Here is an 18,992-nt window from a genome sequence, read left to right as displayed (position 1 = left end):
ATGGAATCTTATTGAAAGATAAGTTTTAGCTTCTATTCTGTATTTATATTGTCTCCTGTGCCATTTAAGTAATTTAATGAGTAAATTATTTCAGTACTTTATGATATTATTTTTATTGCACTATAAAAATAATCAGTTTTCATACTGAAAAAAAGGGATTAAGACAAAAAAGTGAAATTTGAAGAATTTGGTGCTTATACAGCAACTCATACAGTCCTCCAGGCACTTCCATTTGTCAAAAACTAATTGTCAGATGAAAAATGTCTACTACGAAATTGGGAAAAAATGGGGAGCTCAAAGTGTTTATGCTCCACCTCTGTAACTTGAGAGAATTCATTTTTTAAAGTCTGACTAGCAAAATGTCAAGTGACATGAAGAGTTTTAACCCCATTTCTCAAGTGAATTATTCCAGGTCAGAGAACTGAAAGGAAATTCAGACAGACCATTAACAACCTCAGTTGTTTAATTTGCTATAAATCATGAAGCCTTCTTAATTATCAGTTAATTGAAAAAAAAATTATAGTAGTAGTGTGAGAAATAATAATGACTCTTATGTCAGAGTTCAGAATCATGTCCACTTGGATGGAAAAAAATCCAGCACTTTGCAAGAGTGAGGTTAGGTTAAGCAAGGCATCAGCATAATGTAGATTTGTAGTAAAAAAGTCAAAGACATTCTTAGCTTTCTTCTTCCCCACCCCCCCCCCCAAAAAAAAAAAAGAAAAGAAAAAGAGTAAGAGTTCTGACATAATATGGCGAAAGGAAGCCTTTATTCTGTCAGACCAGTCCTGAACATAAGGTACAATGGGCTGAGAGAAATTTGCAATAGAGTTATCAAGGGCAAAGAAAGGTTTTAACCTTGAAAGAGATAAAAACCATTGCAATTTTTAGTGGAGAGACGAGGTAGAGGATGTAATAAAAGAATGTATCTTAGCAAATGGAGAAAACAGGTCAACTGCAAATCATCCATGACACAAATGTAATAAGATTTAATAACAGAAACCAATGGTATCCGGACTTGTAACAAAAGGCAAATATGTAATAGCTGGGACAGTAATGCCCAAATTATGATACATTTACCTGTGTGGGACACATTGCTTTTGCCTGGTTTTGGTTTCCTCCTGATTGCTCTGGAGCTGCTGCTTGTCCAGCTCGGCAGGGAAAGACTGGCTGGCCCCACCTGCTCGGGTGCTGCAGATGTCTGTCCAACCATTACAACATATGGAACCTACCTACTTAAAAATACTTGTGTGCACAGATGTCAAACACCAAGGGGAAGGAAGAAAATGTCCTAAATAATGAAAAGTAGCAGTATTTAGAACTCACTTCTCTGAGCTGTAACTCACAGAGATGGTGGTTGTGAGGGGGGGAGTAACAACCTGCTGCAATAACCCAACAAACTGCAGTTTGCTGTGGGTGCTTCATTACCTGGGAAGTAAACTACTGAGATCTTGCATTTCAAGGCCACGAACTTTTACTGAGTACCACCTTTTCTAACATGGCTTTTCACATACTAGAAACAGCAAGAAGGGATACAAAGACTCAAAAAGCTTGAGCCAGCCCCTCCTATGAGCCTTTAAGGATTTACCCATACCTCAGAAGCAGCTTGGATATGAAGAAGGAATGCAAGCTTTCAGTATAAAATTGCATGTACAAGAGAGTTGCATCTATCATTGCAATATTAAAAGCAGTCACCTTTTTTTCAGATACTCAAGTAAAAAACTGGTAGCTACAACCATGACCTCTCAAGGATTCACACTGATCAAAGGTCAGGTGAGGTCTTAGGAAGCTTATAAAATGACCCTGTCCTTTTCCTCACACACAAAACAAAGGGGCAAGAGAATATGAATGTAAGGACACTCTGAAGTTCATGCACCAGACAGACAGAAGTGCCTGGGATCTCATCTAGCTCATCTGAAAATAGTAGAACAGCATTTTCATGCATATATGTGAAAAGGTTAGTAAAATTAATGGTCTGTTTTGGTCACACTTGGGAAATGTTAAATAGATGGCTCCTCGAAATCAAAATGCAGAATGTAAGAGCAGGCATCTCTCTTTGTCTGAATATATCTTTTTTGCCCATGTAAAATCAGCCTTGTCTCAGAGGGTTATTAGATTCCAGGTACTGTCTCACAACTATGTATTTTCTTGTTTCTGCAATTACAGGTTTCAGAGTTCTACCCTGAACCACAAGGAAAAGAAATAGAAGAAGGTCAGACAGAAATGTTCAGCCTTCTCAGACAGCTGTAATGGTAACCTGGCATGCCTGGCTTCTTATCTGGAATTGTTGGTCAGATATTCCTTCAGCAACCACAAAAAACCATGTATTCCTTTGTCTCAAAGACTATGATGATGAAATGCTGGCTCTTTCATTGCTCAGTTTGAGACATGTCTTCTTTAAAATACATGAGGTGAGAATTAGGTCATACATAGGGTTGACACAAACAGCTGAGACATACAACTCAGATCCAAGAATGAAAATGAAATCTCTGACAGAATTCCCCTGCTTCTTGTACACCTATCAAAATAAGTTTCTCTGAGAGCTATATTGATCCTTTTGAGCTGCATAGCCACATCCATACTTACCAAAATGCTGAAAGGCAGCATGTCCTTGAAAACAAGACTATAGAACAGTAACTTAATAACTCTAAAGAGCATTATCTGAAAAACAGACGATTTCTCGAGAGTCAGTTTTTTACTGCCAACACCAGACCACACTATCAGATGGAATATTCTGGCAAAGTCTTATCTCATTACTCTGAAATGCCTTTTCCATTTCATAATACTATATAAGATTAGCATATGGAACCCTATTAAAATAAACCTGAATATTTACTATGCACATGTAAGTGTATTCACATTTAATTAGACACTCAAATTTCCTGAAAGAAAACTACATGACTGAAATTCCAACTAGCAATTATTAAATGGGGAAAACATGACAGATTTTAGAAACAGAAATTTTGTATTCTCTGGTATACCATGGTCTAGTTTATGGAGTTTAGGTGATGTACAGACAACTTAGCAGTGAAGTAAATTACAATGCTACTCACTTTATGGACCTTTTACACTGGTATATTTGGCTGGTGCCAAATCCAGCACACAGTATCATACTGTAAACGTGAATTTAATGAGGCTAGAGAACATAACTAAATAGGTCACTGCACCATATGACAGTAGATGTTTTAAATATAGAGTGATACACTGGCATGTATCATGTGAGAAAACAAACATCTTACCAAGCTGTGCCACCTTTGCACAGAACAGACGTCTACAGACCATTTCAAACTTTCAGGGAAATAAAATAAGGACACACAAGAGTACTTGTTCATCTAAAGTCAGCAAAGGTTTTGTGTATGGAAGCCAAAATTCCTTTTTGGTTTTGGCTGGTAGTAGGAACCCAAGTTGATAAACTGACTGTCTTCTAAAACATTTTTGCGTGTTTGGCATTGAATATGTGCCTGTTTAGTGAATAGTATAATGAGCACAAAAAAATTACTGTGTTAGGGCATTTTGTGAGATCTGTGCAACTCAAAGTACTTTCCTGACTGCTTGAAAGTGATTTGGTAACATGGTCTAAGAACTGCCAGTGGTTTTATGACTGGTATTCCACCAGCTTGGTAAAAACTGGCTTATTTTCCCCAATAGACTGTAGGCATAGAATTAATTTCATCCAAGATCAGATAGCCTGCAGTGTATACTTCGGCACTGGGATTGCCTTTCTTCATATTCAGTGGACAGGAATATGATAGGGGCAATTCATCTCACATTTTGAACATTAGGATGTGAATGAAGAGCTTTTTTCTCTTCACTGACCATAAAAGGGAGCACAGAATGACAAAGGAACTTGTGAGCAAATATAGAAAGAGGGTGGGGTACAACTCCTTATACAGTGGGGCATCGTGATAAGAACTGATGCTTGTGAGCTAAAAAGTCTAGATGGGGGTATGTAAAACAAGAGTTGTACCAGACTTAGCTCAAGTAGGACAAGGACCTTCAAGAGACACTTTTAAGATGAACTGTCTCAAAACAGTGTAAATGGGTCAAACAGCTCATATGAGCTCACCATCCTTACTTGTCATTAGCCACACATCTGCTGGTGCATAAAACAGTAGAGCAGCACAGAGCTGTTGACTGCCTGTGGTGCTTGGTAATGCACTTTTTCCTTATAGCGTAGGTTGAATCCCACACCAGTACAATAGCTGCTGTGGTTAAAAGATTTTCAAATTATTTATGAAAATCCATACTGAACCTGATCTGCACTGATACATGGATTTCTTTGATCAACCTGCAATTTTTTTAGTCACTGAGAAGATGCCTGGAACCACTATGATGCCCCAGGAATGTGTGGATGAGTAGAGTGGCTGTCACCAACGTAAAACTTCCTCATAATCATTCTCCAACCAACTATTCTCCTGGATTTAGATTTTTGTTGTAGCAATGGACCCTGCTGGTCACATTCAGGATTGGCCCATTTCAGTGGGCTGCCAGTTTTCACAAAAAAATGTAACAAGCTCTTCTGAGGTCAAAGAGCATTATGGATGTGGTCTACATGTGATCAGGAGCTGTCATTTGAAACTGGCTGACTGTTCTCTACCCAGGCTAATGGTTCTGTACATCACCAGTGAAGCAACTTTTGCTTGGTGAGATGCGACATTTGCTTGATGGGATTGTTTAAATCATGACCAACTTTACAGTAACTTGACATTCAGAGATACACTCAATGCTCTCCTCAGTGAGCAGATTTAATGCAAACTATCATGGGAAGACCCTATCCAGAGCAGCAATATGATCTAAAAATTATACACACATTAGCAAAGTCATTCAGTTATGTCTTTGTTTTAATGATTTTTTTTAAACATTTGTATCATCAGACAAAACATTTAGGTCATGAGAAAATATTTATTTCCAACAGCATGGACTTTGAAAGTTAGTTGGAAGAAGGCATGTTCAATGCTATGATTTTTCCCACGCTGGGTCAGTTGAAATAGTGTGTTGTAGTGCATATATTAACCAGTTACCTTAGGGAAATGCGAAAAGACATAGTGAAGTAGGAGGTGAGTACAAACATTCAAGGCAGTAAAAATGCAGAATACTGACACATGGCTGAAAAATGTACTTTTTGTAATGCTCATTTAGTATCACACAAAACTAGCAACTCACTTTAAAACATTCTTTGTCAGCAACCATACCTATGACCATATGAAACCATTAAATTTAATACAGTCTTTCAGCTGGAAGAGATATTAAGGTCTAACACTCATATCAAATGCTTAGATTTTGTTAGCTTTGCCTGTTATTTAAGATAGTTTCAAGGTACTGCACCAGTATCACATAGGTTTGTTTTTTTTCAAATTTACTTGTACAGAAACATGCGAATAGTAATGCATGAAGGTTTTATATATTTGATTATAATTGTCTGTATTATTGATAGAGCACACCAAGCTTTTTTTGTTACATTTTATGCTGAACTGTTCCATTTCCACATCTACCAAATGCCATCACAGTTCTCATGGCTTATTGTGTAAAGCTGGAAAGTTGAGAAAGTAAGAATGTCTTCACTTAGGACATATATTAATGAAAATAATTATTTTATAGATAGATATATCTATCTACATAGTAATTAAGATTATATGGTATTTTTATCAGCATGAAATGTAAAAAAACCATTCTTCAAACACTCCAAACTAGTAGGAAAACACAGTCAACTGGCACAATACACTCTTAAACCAGTTTTGTATAAGGCTTCAGTTTTCCTGATGAATGGGACTAAATCTTTAAGTAGGTCTGTATACATCTTAGCAATTATAATTGTTTTATGTCACAATATATTCTTAATAAAATAAAAACTCTGGTGTTGTAATTAAAGATAGCTAGTTACCTTCTAGACAAATATGATCTTTTAAAGAGTATGCTGTGTTTAAATATAACAAGTAGAATTAAGGTGCTTCCATATTTCTGCTTTCATTCTGAAAAAGTACCAGAGATAAACAATTGCAATCATTGCTTGTGGATATGCTTTTCTTTGGCTTTTACCACATTTTTAACAGCATGTGATCCCCCGCTGGAAAACTTCTATATGAATTACTTACTTGATTTTGTAAAAATTGCATTATAAAACTTAACGGAACAAAATGTTCAATGCATTTCCTGTGTCACAGCTACACTCTTTTCTCTTCCTTTAAGAATTTCCATTTGCATCAAGCAACAAATGCAAGCAACAATAAATTTAAAGCTAGATTTTTTGCACATTGTAAACTGGGTAGGACCAGGAGTTACTGACAAAACCAGCTGGAAATGCAAAATTAGCAAATTCTCTGTATCCCAACACATTACCATCTAATCTGTCTTGTTTCCCCGACACATACTAACACAATGAAGCTGGACAATGGTTCAACAGCAAGTGCATGTGATAGTTCTGGCAAGACTATTTTTGTTTTGATTAAGCACATATTTTATCCGGGAGGGTTTAGAAAAGCAGGGCCTTTTTCTTCAGGTCATTCCGCTTCCAAAGTGCCAGACGATCAAATTCCTCAATACTCATTTTGAAGACTTCCTGGAACTCTTCAGGGGACAAATGCCTCTTGAAAATGAAAATACAAAAGATATCATTAAGCTTGTCTGTGCACAGGAATATTTCTGCCCTTCCTAAGTTTTAAAACACACCACAAAATAATGCATTAGGGTTTGCATTTAAATTCCAAAACTGTTTCTGGAAAAGACTGCATCAAAACCAAATGAGCTCAGAGTAGCTGGGAAATGAAATTATTGATGGCAGTAGTGACTTTTGAAAAAAAATAGTATTTTCAATATAGTTCCAACTGAGCAGAAGCTATGGTTTTTGGGAAAAAATACGTGTTTATCCAGGGTGCCTGATAACAGAGCACACTGAGACAAATTTAAGTTATTCCAGGACTTTAAAGAGATTGATAACAATGTAACTTTAGAGTTGGATTTGTTTTGCCTTGATCTTTAATGAGAGCAGCGGACACCACACTGGCCCACTAATAGCAACTTTGTAACTAAGGAGAGAGCATACTGCTAAATTCTGAAATCCAAAATGTGCTTATCCATGGGGAGAGACTCTAGTAAGAAGTTCAAGCTGGATAAAGTAGGGGCTTTTTAAATGTCAAGAAATATGCTTCTATTTAATATTTTCATGATTTAATATTTAAAAAAAAGAAAAAAGAGATTGAGAAAAAGGGGAGAAATCCAACATAAAGAATTGGAAGGAAGTAGGATAGCAGTTCCCTAGCAATTACTAGCATCCACACAGAAAAGGTGGAAAAGGTAAATGTGTGAATGAGAAATTAATTTGCAAAATTCATCCAATAATTGTGGACTAATGCTTGCTCAAGTATTTCAGTAGTATCAGTTATGCTTCTCTGTTTCTGATGAGTTAAGCACACACCATCTAAAAGGGACAGATTCAGTGCAATGAAAATTAGAAATTGCAATTTTTAAACATGGACTCCCCTCTTCCACGAAGGTGTCCTTGAAATCTGTGACGACTCCTGCAATCTAACCCTCTGCTCCCCAGCCAAGCTCTTGAAGCTCCTCAGACACATTTCTCCTCCCACGCTCACCCAGGCAGCCCCAGCCTCAGCATCTCAGTGCCTGCTTTAGTACTGCATCCAAAAACCAGGTCCCCAAACGCTGCTAAGCACAAGAAATGCTTGGACACGCTTCATACAGCAGAATCAAACTCTTCACACATTAGACAACTGCGTTATTTCAAGAGAAGGATATCGGCCCTTTTTTTCCATCCCACTGCCTCCTGGTTGCAGGACTTCCCAGGAGGTGAGAAACCTTGGTTCAAAGTCCTCATCACTCGGAGGAGGCTCAGAAACACCATCTACTCTACACTACTCACTCTTAAGACACACTGGCAGGGTAATGTTAAAGGACATACGGTGCTCATGGATGTGAATAATGAACCAGCTACCAGCAAACACTGAGGGTAAGGTGCTGAAGGGAGGGGGGAGCACAGCACACTCAGGGAAAGGGGAGCCACGGGGTCCTTTGGACCCTGTACTGGCAATTCAAATAGGCCAAGGTTGTCTAGCATTTCAAGCAGATCCTTCCATCATCTGGAAGAGTGCTAGCCTCTATTAGCCACAATTGTGGCAGGGAACATGATAACAAGTCCTGGCAATCCCATGATGGTTACCTGACCAGGATGAACACAGCCTCATTTGCCCTACCTTACAAAGCTATTTTTTTTTGACAGGTTTGGAAGTAAAATTTTACTTTCCACTTATTAACAATGACTTCATCTTTGTAATGGAATTTACTCAAGAAAACTAAAAAATTGCTTGTAAGAAGTCATTATATATAATTACTTTAAATGTTCATCATGGGTTCTTGTTGTTTCTTAAAAAAGGACAGCCTTGGTTTTTTTCCCTTGAGATTCCACATATTCAGAACAACAGTGACTAAGATCTTGGAACTGAGCCTTCATTTTTCATTTGACAAATGGCAGCAACTCACCATAAGCGCTGCTCATAGCATGGAACAAACACACCATGCATATTTGGCAAAGGAGATCACTTCTCGCATGAAAATGAGCAACATCTGACAATGTATTTTAGAAACAACCTCTCGCTGACAGAATTTAATCCTACTGGGCTCAGAAACAAAAAGTAACTTCTCTCAGCATTGGTTTTTTAAGAACATTTACTAGGTAATCCAGTGGACAAATGAGAGTAAGTTTAGCTTTAGTAATTTCTCACTGCAAGGACCATGTTTGTAGGTTGTAGGATTGAAAAAGAAGTCTGGATGAACAGTGTATAATATTTTATTTTATTTTACTTTATAGATTGTGGGTAAGACTTGAGCCATCTCCTCACTCAGGAGAAAGCAGTGGCAAACTGTAGTTCATACTCGAACTAAGAAGAAAATGAGAAAGCCTATGCCCTGGCAGGTAAATTTACCTTGCCAATCTTCTAAAACCATAGAAAATTACATAAAACTTTAAAAGGACTATGTTTTCACCATTTCTTTTTTCCTGAGGTAATTTGCACCATGTATTATGAGAAACTGCTGTGGTCTCATCAGATCTGTTCCGGTATTGAAGGTCAATGGAGGAAAGCTCGACGAGCCCTACATCATCCCTTTTCTCCACGATGCCAAACATTTGCTACAGCTTCACCTCCTAATGAAGCTTGCCACCCATCTCAGTACAAGATGTGCAATTCGCCCTTCCCTCTCCAATTTTGCACTTTGCCATTTATCCTTCTGCTTTGCCCTCAGGCTTAGTGAGCTTTTGCTCCACATGCAGCTAGCCATGAATGAATTACTTGTGCACTGTGTCCAGATGACACCACCTTCATTCTTTGCATATATTAATTTTTTAATTCTTATACCGAAGTTTTGTTTTATAACAGCACCATTTTTTTTTTTCCTCCTCACAGAAGGTCACATTTGGTGCTGCCTGGTCCAAAAGCAGTAAACAGTTTCTAGCCCAGGGATAAAGTGACTGAGATGGTTAAAGCACAAGTTCACTTATTTCCACATCCATTCCATTAGAGAGTTTCTTTGCTTTTAATTTTCTTTCACATATGCCCTCCTCTCAAGGACTAACAAACTGACTGCAATATTAGCAGTTTCTTACTCCATCAATGCATTATCCACATGCAAAATAATTCTGATAGAAGGAAACATTTTCCCTTTGTTCTGAACTCTCTCTGAGAACACCAGTGTGTGCCCAGTGTAACATGTTTTCCTGCACCTTAGAAGCTTTCACCATGGGCTCTAGATTTGGGACTGACCCTAGAAGCAGCAATGACTTAAGTTTTGTCTTCAAATTTTAGAATAAAACCTTGATCCCAGAAAGATGTCATCAAACTGGCAAAGCTTCAGATAAAAGCAATGGAAGTAATCATGGGTTGCAATTTGATTTATGAGGAAAGACTAAAAGGCCTAAGTATGCCTAAGCTCAGCCAAATGATAACTAAGGTAAAACATGGTAAATGTCTACAAGTATTTGAAGGGTCTAAACACCAGGGGAATACACCAGTGTGAGAAGTTTATGTTCACACTTTTCTATGTATACGTGATGCTAAATTTTGTCTGCACTACTGTTGGGACTTTCCTAATAGCTTTCCTCAAAGATTTAAAACCTAGAGCTCTTCCCAAACCTAAAGGTAAAAATGTATCAGTAAGATAAAAATGTACCAGTAAGAAATCTTGGACTGATTTATCTTTCTTCTCAGCTATTGGAATATTAATTAGTCTTAACTGAAGCATTACCTTCTCTCATTAGTCAAACAAAAGAAGGGAAATTGAAAACTATGAGCAGGGAATATGACAGATACTCATCTTGAGGTATGAGAGAATATGTGCGAAGCTATGCTTTACAAGGCCAAGAACATGATTTCCTTTTTTTTCAGTAATGCATCAGCTTAAAATATCCAGCTATGTTAATAATGCATCACTGGGCCATTAAAGGAAGGAATGGCCAAACTTATTAGTAAAAGCAACATTCATTCCTTTTTTTACTAGAGTTGGCCTTGTTTACATAGGAAGTCTGGGTGTTTTACAGTGTGCTAGTAAGTGATTCCTAACTCCCTCTGTGACAGTTTGGCCACACTCAGGCAGCTTAACTCAATCTCCTTCTCTGCTCTGCATCAACAGCAAGGCTGGGCACATTGCAGATGCTGAGGAAAGTAGAGAGGACCTATCAAGGTCCTGTTCTGCTCACACTCTGAACTGACTGTATGTAAGTGAGGTCATTTTGGAAGCTACATAATGATGTTAACATGATGCTACCTGAAAACCTTGCTAGAAGATAAGGGGAACAGTTTAAAGATGATTCTTCACTAAAAAAGACTGCAATACTGGAACTCACAGGATCAGAATATCAGCATTTGTGACATAGTTAAGTGTGATATTGCTACAATAGAAAGGACTATGGCATCATGTTTTTTTGATGGAATTGTATTAATCTGAGGCAAGGGCGAGCTAACCCTCTCTACTGCATTGCAACCACTAGAACAGAAAATCCTCATCCTCTATGAAACATGAACATGAAAATGAGCAGTACAGACACATCCTCATTTTTTACTCTCTCAGAACAAAAGTAATTAATTGCACATTCAAATACTTGCTCCGCGGTGTTATCTCAGAAAGAAGTGGTGCTTCTCACGATAAATTAAAGAGGCTCGTCTCCATTTCTGTGGTCTGCTAAAAAGCCAGTAGTAATTCTAAATAGAGTTATAATCTTTAATTCAATGAGATTTCTTTTCCCCAAGAAGAATTGAGTTTTTAATGAAATTCAGAGATGCTCACAACTAATACACAGTGTCGTGGTTTCACCCCAGCTGGCAATCAAGCCCCACACAGACATTCATTCACTCCCCCACCAGTGGGATCAGGGAGAGAATCAGGAGGGTGAAAGCTGGAAACTCATGGGTTGAGATAAAGACAGTTTAATAGGGAGAGCAAAAGCCACGCACACAAGCAAAGCAAAACAAAGAGTTAATTCACTGCTTCCCATGGGCAGGCAGGTGTTCAGCCATCTCCTGGAGAGCAGGGCCCGTCACATGTAACAGTGACTTGGGAAGACAAACGTCATCATTCCAAATGTCCGCCCCCCTTCCTCTTTTTTCCCCCACTTCGTGTACTGAGCATGATGTCGCATGGTCTGGAATATTCCTTTGGTCACTTTGGGTCACCTGTCCTGGCTGTGTCTCCTCCCAACTTCCCATGCACCCGCCACTTCCTTGTCAGAGAGGCCACACCAAAAGCAGAAGAGACCCTGGCTCTGTGTAAGCCCTGCTCAGCAATAATAGAAACATCTCTATATTATCAGCACAAATTCAAAACACAGCCCCATACCAGCCACTGTGAAGAAAATTACCCCAGCCAAAACCAACACATTAAGGAACATGACATTAGTATGAAGAAGTCACAGGAAGAGAAAATTACAATTCACCTGCAGCACATGGTGACCAGGGGGAGCTTCACAAGCATCTCTATTCTGTGTCAGTAATTGGATGGGAGTTCTCATGTGAAAACCTGCTGATGTAGGAAGCTCAGAGGATATCCTACCTCCTCATGAGTCAGTATTGAACCAATGAAAGAACTCAGTGGATGGCAGGAGGTGATGGGTTGAAGACTAGAAAAATCAAGGTCCTAATTCCTACAGCAATTTAAAACCTCAGGTTTGTTTCTCTTTTGCTTTTTTTTTGCTATATTCATGGGAAATGACAGCTGAGCACTATACTGCCTTTTCCTGAATCTGTAGTGAATCTTTCAGCCAGTCTCTGTCTGAGGCACTTCTGAGCACTCTGTTTTAGAGAGTGTAATTTTAAGTAGTTGTCTACTTCAATTCATTTTTATTCAATGTCCTTGCAACACTTCCAACTTCTGATTCACAAAATCCAGAAATAAATGCTACAGGATCTTCTCCAGAGATTTCAACATGAGAAATACTCAGACTAAACTGGGATTTATTGGGAAAGGTTTATTCACAGGTAAGTGAGCATCCATGTAAATAACCAAGTCTTAGCTCTTCAAGTTGGTGCAGAAGCTTTGCTGCTGAGACAAAATCTTTTCCTATGGTAATATTCAGGATTGTAGAAGTATCTCAACATTTAGATAATAATAGCTTCCTCCCCTCTCCAGTTTTTCTCTTCCTCACTGCCCTTCCACTCCCTTCTCTCATGCTTCTGAAGGTTAGTCCAAATAAGACTCTCAGATGCCCAGTCAAATTTACTGGAAAATGTTCTCGTTTTTCTATTGAATTTTGAATCCTCATTTTGCTTTCACAAGGTTTGCACTCTTCACCCCTCTTTCTGTTGCACTGCTGGGGCTCAGCAGGCTTTTCAGATGTTTCTTCTAAGCCTGCTGCATGGCTAATTACAAAGCTGTAATTAGCCATGTGCCACATTCCCAAGGAAGTATTGAATGTTATGCTCATCTACGGCCTAATAAAGCTTCATGCTCAATAAATATTTGAAACTATTAAGTAATTATGTGATTGGTGAGCAAAAGTTAAGAAACAGCATGAATTGCCACCTAATGAACTTCAAAAAGTATCAAAAGATCACTAGGGCAGCTCTGTTGATCAGAGGATAAGGCAGCGGGCACCTGCAGTTACCCTAGATGAGGGCAATTAGTCACAACACAAATAGAGCCTTTATGCAGTCAAACCTTGCAGGAGCTGTAGATCCCCCTCCACACAGCAATGCAGGTCCCCAGAAAGGTTCCCAGGGAAAGCAGTGTAATAGAAGCAGTGAGGAAAGGAGTCTGAGACCCTTCCCCATGCCCATATCACCCCAAGCACCTCTTCAAGGCTCCTGGATCTGTGGATGTTCTCATTTAGTATTTCAAGGTACCATGAAGTCTCACAGAGAAGCTGCATTCCACTCAGCACTACCACTTCCAATCTAACCTCTTGAGAACTATCACAAGGCAGACAGAAAGTATCCTGTAGGAGCATTGTATAGTCAGTATTTTTCCCAGCTGAGTCATCCATAAACATACAAAGAGCTGAAAAGATGTAAGTATTTCTCTCAGGTATATGAATATATTATCTAAATAGCATACACATAGAACATTTCTGATGATAATCTATGCCACCATCCTGTCATTCAATCAAATGAGCTTTTTCATTACTGACATTGACATAAGTCATTGCCTCCAGCTGATGGCTGATAAAAAATTCTGTATAATTAAGAAAATAATTCATAAATAAAACCAAGCCTTGGAATCCATAATAAATTATGAAAATATAAAGAAGATAACGAGTTTCAAAAATTTCATTTGATTTAGGCAAAAAATACTTTATTCTTAAAGCAGATTTTCCAGTTTCCTTTAGGTTGGATTTTAGTGAATGTGTAATATGAATGTTCCACCTCTAATCTCTGTGCACTCCTACAGTGTTTCCACTCACACAGAAATTACTTTTCACATCATATCACATCAATTCTAATGTGTATTTTCATTTTATAATGGCTCCTTTTGTGAAGACTTTGAAATCTGATATAAACATGCATCACTGATCACAACACAAGCACATGCCTAGAATAACAAACAACACACATATATTTTTCAAGCTAAACACTGTGAAACAGTTCTACTGAAGTCAGTGACCCACACTTTTTCACCCCAAATGATGAGCTTTATTGTGAAGTGAGCCCATAACCTCACACCTGGCCCCAAACTACAAACTGTAAAACACATAGCATTCCAGTTTTGCTCTCGTTTTCCCCATCTGAGCTTCAAAGGAGGTGGGACACACAATGTTACTTGTACAAATGACATCCAGGAGCTTGGGCTCTTAAAAATTCAGGCTCAGTTACTGGAAACAAGTCCTAAAATGGTTGAAGCCCAAATGGCTGGAACCCAGGGTGATTGTTGAATGAAAACTAGTGGAAAAAATGTTACCCCTGAAGCAAATCCAGACAAGCAGTTCCAGGAGGAAAAGCATGTTTGACTTAATGTGAGTGCTCTGTTCAAATAAAACTGCACCCATGTTTAAATCTCTCATTTCTGTTTGCAAGAGAACAAGGTGGCAAATTAAAGTTTGCTACTTGACATTCCAGAGTACTTTCTCTGTAGCAATTGTCTCAGTGTATCCTTGTTAAACAACTATGAACAGGCTCAAACAAAAAGTGGAATAATTTACTTTCTACTGCATTTGATAGGCATGAATGGATAATGCTTTTAAGCCTTGAATTCAAAAGAAACAGCTAAAAAACCTAAGATACATTAAGATAAGGAAATCAAATGAAAACACTAAAAGATGGATTCCAAAGGGAAGATTTTAACAATATTGTCTTTCAAAACTACCAGCTTGTGACCACAAAAGAAATCTTATACTCTGCGATAAAAGCAACTGCAGGAGGAAAAAAAATATAAATCTATGCAGTTGGGCATGAACTATCAATGTGCAAACACTGAACCACACTGTTGTGACTGAAAAACAGGCAAACAATATCCAATCTAAGAGGAAAGTATCAAATGTGTGCTTTTAGGAGTCCAAGGCTCAAATGATAAAGGTATTCAAGTACTTAAAAGAGGTATCAAAATTTTCAAAAGTGTCTGTAAGCTCAACTTCCTTTGAAAACCAGCAGGTAAGGAATGTACCAATGTGTACCATCCAAAGGTGAAGTCTTAGTCCTGAAAACTCAGGATTCACGTTATCCAAGATGGGGAAGTTTGGTCCAGGACACTTATATTTTAACACTTGCATTAGAAAAAAAAAAAAAAATTGTTAACAAGTTCTGACATAGACCTAATTGTATTTTCTCAAATGCTATTGCAGCAAGTTCACCAAACAATCATGTTTTGTAATTATACTATGTCTTCACAGAATATACCAATCTAAGCAAATTAGGGACTTACAGAGGTCTTCAAAGCAAGGCCAACTTTAAAATCAGACCATGTTCCTCAAGGCCATGTCCAGCTGTGTTTTGCATGCCTTCAGAGGTACCACAGCCTCTTGGGCAACCTGTTCAGTGCACTACCCTTCCAGCGAGGAACTTTCCCCTTGTATCCTATCGTAATTTATTTTCCTGCAACTTGTGACTGTTGCCTCCTGGCTTTCCAGTGCCTGCTTCTGGGAAGGGTATGTTTTGCCCTATAACCCCTTTACTACAAAGGTGAGCTGCTGATTCATGTTCAGTGTGTTTTCCATCGGCATCTTCAGGTACTTTTCTGCAGAGCTGCTCCCCCCATCTTGTCCTGATGAACAATGTTATTCGGTCACAAGTGCAAGAACGTGGATTTATCTTCACTGAACTTCTTGAAGTCTCTGTCAACCATCCCTACAGCCTGAACAGAGGCTCTGCTCACCTAAGCATCAACTGCTGTTCCCTCAAGTTTGTGTCATCTGCAGACACAGTGAGGGTGCAACTCCTCTTCACCCAAGCTGTATAATCCATCCCTGTGCTACTGCTTTGTTGTTCTGCAACATTATCTGAATGAACTTGTTCTTTACCATTTCCTGTTGGAATAGCTCACGGGAATGCTGCTCTGTTCACCTAACGTTACAATAAACAGCACTGCAGTAGAGAGAAACTTCTAAAAAATTACTTGGCCAAATCCTTATCTCCTGTAAATTCCTTGCATTTCTAATCAGCTTATACAAAAGTGAGATCCAGGCTATTTACTCAAAAACCAAAGTGCCAGCAAAGTATTTAAAAATCAGCAAGCTGCTCATTATAACCAGTTCTCAGTGCTGCATTAGTTCACTGTTGGCATAAACATCTCCTTGGAAGAGCACAAGGAACTGGGTACTTCTGTCTCACTGCTGAGTTAAGACAAGCAAACAAAAACATGCTGAGTGTTTTTATGCTTAGATACATCCACTTTTGAGGAAAGAATGACTATTATTTGAATGCATTTATTACCAGTTGAGCCTTCCTAATCTCTAGATACCTCTTGGGTTTAGAAAAATATGCATTTTTGCAAGAAAATATTTTTTATAATCCTTAAAATAAATTTCTTGCACAACAGTGTAATCTAAAAAATACTCATAAGGGGAGCAAAGTTAGGAAAACACTACCACCCATTAAACCCCCACCCTCCTGTGGTCCTTGAACATTAGTCAAAGTTTCATTGTAGCCTCCCTTAATTTGACCCCAGGAGCTAATACCATTGACTTGAGTTCACTTTTCATGATAGGAACACTCACTATAGGAGACTTTCTTTGGAGGAGTGAATCATAGACAAACGATAGTGCCCCTTCCATGACATCTATGATGGATCATTCAAAGTTCACAATGAACTGTTTCACAAAGAGGCTGCTTCAAGTCAACTTGTGAGATGGCCGTTAAATAAATCTACCTCATGAAAAGTTAGTTAACCTTATTGCTCCTAAGTAGACCAGGAAATCAGAAACATCACGTGTGAAATATTCTGCTGATACCAGACACAGTAAGACTGTTCTCAAGTTTGATAGCTGATATGAAGCTATCAAACAGAAGCCCTTGGTCTCCTTTCACTGACACCACCTGTCCACACAACTAATCAGAATAAAACTGGTGTATTAGAACACGGATTTTTTCTTAGAAGATTTTCCTAGATATATCTCTGTCATAACTGTATAACTCTACAGTTTGCATAACACATGGACTTAGCACTGCTATGTCCATCAGCATTTCTGTAGGCAAAATCCAGCCCTTTCACAAGTGACATTGGCTGTGCAGGATGAAAACAGAACATCAGCTGGCAACCAATTCAGATTTGAAAGAGAACTTGACTCTTAGAGATCCTAAGCATTGAATCACACCCTCTAGGGGGTGTGAAAGGGACCTCAAGAAAGGGTGAAATATTACCTTAGCATCTGCTTTCAGTATTCCCAGTGCTGTCCTCAAAAGTGTGAAGATACCAAGATAAGTGGGCCCTCTACTAACAGACAGTGTGGATCTGTATCCACATTTTTAAGCCTGGTCTGCTTCTGTGCAAACCTATAAACCCACATAGTCCTGGGCTCTCTGGGTCCTGGGTCTTGCCCAAGCCTGAAATCTGCTGAATGCACAAGTCAATAATTAAGTTACTATCTTCTTCTTCTTCTGCCACAAGAGGAAGTAATGATAAGCTGCTTTTATATGCAAATCAACTTATTTCCAGCAATTCTGTAACACAGAAGAAAGGGTCAGGAAAGAGGGGAAGAGGCTGGCAGGGAAAGCAATGGATTGTGTCTGTCACTCAACTCTGCATATGGTTTGAATGTGTAGATGAGCAACTGCCTCTGTTTTTCCAGTAGTTACAGTGCTATTAAAACTCTGCTAATTTAATTGTTTTAAAAGCTACCAATCCCTATTAAATGTAAGACAGTCTACAAAGGAGTTCTTCCTGCAGACACACGTTTAGCATAGGGCAGCAATCAGCAGGATTGGTCTGGTCCCCTCACTGCTTTTCTGGTGCAGGTTTGAAGCAGATCTTGTTTATTGTTCTTTTTTGCAAACCTCTGTGAGATCTTTGAAGTGGCTGGGCTCCTTGAGCCAACAGCCCTGTGCTGCACCTGGTGTGAGGCAGACTGAGCAACTCCAAAGCTAAACAAACAGCAATCCCAGCTGAGGACAGTGTATGAGTTATAGATAATGGCAGCCAGGGCAGGCATGATCCATCCAAAGCAAACTATATGTTGTCTTAAAAAAGCAATTTAGAGCTGCATTTGCTCTTCAGACCAGTCTGATGTGTTTAAACAAAGACTCTATTCTTTAACACACACATACACGTGTGTATGTATATGTATGAAAGAACCCTTTACAGGATATGTCCAGATGAGCATCCCTCCAACTCCCTGCTCCTTCTTCCCGAGTCATCATGCTTTTTACAATTGCTATCACGCCTCGCCATAAACCACGCTTAAAGCAGCACACAACTGTGGCTCCCTTTTCCTTACAATCAAATCAACACCACTTGTTGGGTAATCAAGAGACAAGCACATGTAAGTATTCAAGAACACAACACCAATTTGAAAACATACTATATGTATGAAAAACTGGTAAACTAATTGTTTTTAAAAACTGATCTTTAACAAGGAACTTTCTGCTTCTTCAAAGTTTTTCTTCTTTTTTTACTTTAAAAATAATTTTTCTTCTTTTCTTGTCATATTATCAAGTTCAAAATACAGTAAATTTACTAAAATATGAATCTCCCCAAAAGTCCAATATTTTTATCACATTTTTTACTGAGGTGTCTCTTCTTAATAGTAGTTCACAGAAAGATACATTAGTTTAGGTGAGTCTTTATTCAGTCCTGTTATTGACTGTTATTTATTCAGTCCTGTTATTTGACTAGCTCAGTCAAAAAAATCAACCTCAGGAATTTTGCTTGAACATCAACTTCAAGATTTGACCTTTGGAAACTAAGCTTTCTGATATGATAAATTATATCTGCATTTCTCTATCTTAAGTGAGACGTGGCTGCTACAGCAAAGCTGTAGTACGTGACCACAGATCACACAGCCAAAGGAAAGGCTGAATAAGACAACGGACCAAACACAGGTCCATGTATTTTCAGGATAAACTGAGCCTTTT

General features: G+C 38.5%; 1 protein-coding gene across 17 annotated transcripts in view; it reads right to left on the bottom strand.

Annotated features, from left to right (window-relative positions):
• Positions 1 to 4,817: 4,817 nt before the first annotated feature.
• ABLIM2 (actin binding LIM protein family member 2) overlaps positions 4,818 to 18,992 on the bottom strand; it is a 131,325-nt gene continuing 117,150 nt past the window's right edge. For all 17 annotated transcript variants that reach the window (XM_032108637.1, XM_032108641.1, XM_032108640.1 and 14 more), the window contains one exon: positions 4,818 to 6,580. In XM_032108637.1, the coding sequence (XP_031964528.1) occupies positions 6,467 to 6,580 (114 nt within the window). In that variant the 3' untranslated portion in view covers positions 4,818 to 6,466. The remainder of the gene's footprint in view (positions 6,581 to 18,992) is intronic.

The sequence above is a fragment of the Corvus moneduloides genome, chromosome 5 (genome assembly GCF_009650955.1).
Source record: "Corvus moneduloides isolate bCorMon1 chromosome 5, bCorMon1.pri, whole genome shotgun sequence".
Lineage (NCBI taxonomy): Eukaryota > Metazoa > Chordata > Aves > Passeriformes > Corvidae > Corvus > Corvus moneduloides.
This window is presented reverse-complemented; position numbering and strand designations above follow the sequence as displayed.